The 3016-nt window shown below is 52.5% G+C and overlaps 1 protein-coding gene across 1 annotated transcript in view; it reads left to right on the top strand.

Moving 5' to 3' along the window:
• Positions 1-840: 840 nt before the first annotated feature.
• The window catches only part of PV06_11654 (uncharacterized protein), a gene marked incomplete at both ends in the record, with an annotated part of 5395 nt that continues 3219 nt past the window's right edge, over positions 841-3016 (top strand). Inside the window, one exon of the mRNA XM_016413364.1 lies at positions 841-2893. Coding sequence (XP_016256262.1) covers positions 841-2893 — 2053 coding nt within the window. The remainder of the gene's footprint in view (positions 2894-3016) is intronic.

The raw sequence follows: 3016 nt of genomic DNA, 5'->3' as shown, positions 1-3016 counted from the left end.
GTGAATATAGTTTTGACATATTGCGCAGCGCTCAACAGATCTGCTTATACGCAAACTGCCATTTCAGCGGCTTGTTCGCGAAATCGCGCAAGGTTTCAAATCGGACCTTCGATTTCAGTCATCTGCGATTGGTGCCCTTCAGGAAGCTACCGAAGCGTACCTTACCTCACTCTTTGAAGATACGAATTTGTGTGCCATCCATGCCAAGAGAGTCACCATACAGCCTAAGGATATCTTGTTGGCACGTCGGCTGCGTCGGGATATTGATTGAGGAATATAGAATTACTCCAGGATAACTTGGAATTGCGTAACTGAACCCTTCTAGAAGAATGATATGTCTTTTGGATATGGATGAATACGGACGAATATGATGTCCACCTTGGGAAAATGTCCCATCCCGTTGAAATCAACTCGCTAGATCCAGAATGAGCCTCGGGGATAGCGAAAATCCCTAAGCGTAAATAATATTTTGTGTCCTTGTTTCGAGTGACAATAAGTTGTCCTTTAGCCACAGGCGTGCCGCGCACGGGCCACAACTCCGTCGAGGTAATTGTGGCCCGTGCACGACTGCTCTACCGATGTTTGGCCGCACACCGCAGAAGGGGAGGGCGATTGCCGTATTCGTTGGCTCTCCCACGCGGAAGGGGGTATTCTGACCCGCACCCCTCACGTCCTTAGACGCGCGCCCTAAGGTCCTTCCGGTTGTGGCCTGTGCATGCCAAGACAACCCTTTTTCTACCAGCAACCACGCGTTACAGATATCAACACCAGAGATCACGTCGGATCGTAACAGCACTCCGCTCTCAACACCGCAAAAATTACGAACCGTCATTCTTTACGATGTCGGCCGTCAACGCAAGAATACAAGGTATAGAAGACACGCTCAAGAAGCTCCTAGATGTCGTGGATAAGCATGGGTCACCCGGCAGGCGCCGGTCCGCCAAATCGCGCAAGCCAAGCCAATCGCCTTGGAAGACGATCCGGTCCATCATTGATAAGTTGGCGCAAGACGTCCAGAGTGTTAAAGAAATGGTTGAAGGCTCCGGTAACAACATGGGGCACGACCGGAGCACGGAAGCTGATGACGGAAACGCCACTCCGAAAAATCGATTACAGACCTTGGATCAACCACCACAAAAGCGACAGCAAATTGGCCGAAACTCTTCAGATACCGCAGGAGACATTCAGAACGACGCACCAATTTCTGCAGATTCCAGCACGAATACAGACCGTCCGGCGACACCAACGCCGCTGCTCCGTAGGTTGGACATAGACGAGAATCGCGCTCCATCAACTCCTATTCCTAATCAATCTTGCACCGCACCAACCACTGTACCGACCAAAGTTCCTACTAGCGTCGAAAGCTCAGAATTCAAAGAAAATACTGCAGTGGGCGTGACTATGCCACACCGCTCGAGCCACCCTATCATGTCGACAATTTCTCAGTCCGACACTTCGACACAGAGCGTCTCTGAAATTCCTCGAAATCCCAACTTCACCATCTCTTATCGAGTGGAGCAGGGCGTCGTCGTTCTAGTGCCCGTGAACATGGAGCAGTGTCGCAATATGCCGTTTCTTTTCTCTCAGGCCGAGGCACTTGGTGCCCGTGAAACAGGAGTGTTTAAGTACGTGCTCCCGAGCGACTTTGAACTCGGTGCCCAGGCCGTCCCTAGGATTACAACGCATATGTCTAAGTTTGGGTCTCGCCTCGGACCGGACGACATCTTTCATATTTCACGGACCGAAGATCCGGAGACGCTTGAGATCAGCGAGACTAGCTTCACACCCACAGAGCCAGACGAACTATCAGAGATGTTAGAGCGTCGTCTGGCCGATCCTGAGGCGATAAGCAAGATGCGATACTGTACCGATCTTTCGGCGCAGACTGCCGAAGCTCGGCAACAATTGGGCTTACCCGCAGAGTCCCCCATCTGGCCTCTGAAAGGTAATATGTTGGATCGCACCAAGTACCGTGTCCCGGGACTCCACTGGCCGTATGGATATGTGTCGGGCGATGACGGATCGCTATTTGTCATACACCGTGAGGATGGCAAGCTGCCGTCGCTGAATGTCCTACACTATGGCAGAGAAAAACTCTGGTATGTGGTGGCTCGGAAAGACGGCGACCTCGTCGAAAACGAAGTGAAACGCGGGAAATGTGAGCAGAAAGTACGACACGCTTCGCGCTGGATTCCGCGGTCAAAGCTCAGAGCCATGGGTGCTTCCTTTGTCACATTCGTCCAACGTGCCCGCGAGGTGGTCGTGGTGTGGGGCGATAGCTACCATCAAGGTGGTACCGTTGGCCCCACCGTTGCCGAAGCCGTGAACTATGGCGGCCCTGGTTGGAGCATCGAAGGGTACTCTGAATGCAGCCCTAATTGCGATGGATATCCTATCCCAAATGCGTTCTTGGAGTTCCGTGCCCCGAATGAACCACAGCGCGAGCAAGGCGACGAAGTTTCACAGACAGTTCACGCCTCGGTCCAGCCTCAAGGAAGCGAGCGGCTAGCTAGAAACCGTCTACCAGAGCCGACTCGGGACGGTCAAGCAACAGAGAGCGAACTTAGGATGAATAAGCAGGAGGCTAGATCCCAAAAGAGGCGCAGAGACGCGCCGATCCCGCAGCACTCCCGCAAAAAGACCACGATTCAGACCATGCACAGTTCAGCCGATACGGCAATGACTGAAACTGAGATCCGCAACGATCTAGTCTCACGGATGGTGACGGCTATTCGGAGTAGAGACGCAATCCAGCAGTTCTTTGATATTGTCCACGGTCGTCGGGAGCCCGAACCCACAGCGATGCGAATAAATTTCACCCCAAATGCGGCTGAAAGACAACTTCGGGTCCAAGATCCGGCCCAAATGCTCGAGAACGATGTGAAGTTCCTCAGTATGCTTTCACGCAAGACTACCTTTCATGACTTCCTTACTCGGTTGTTCCAAGTCCGTCTTGCCGATCATATTAACGAGATTAGCCGAGGCCGTCTAAGGAGTGAGCCAGCTGTCATTGCAA

This window comes from Exophiala oligosperma (assembly GCF_000835515.1).
Source record: "Exophiala oligosperma strain CBS 72588 unplaced genomic scaffold supercont1.48, whole genome shotgun sequence".
NCBI lineage: Eukaryota > Fungi > Ascomycota > Eurotiomycetes > Chaetothyriales > Herpotrichiellaceae > Exophiala > Exophiala oligosperma.
The sequence above is the reverse complement of the archived record's forward strand: the minus strand, read 5'-3'. Positions and strand labels throughout refer to the sequence as shown.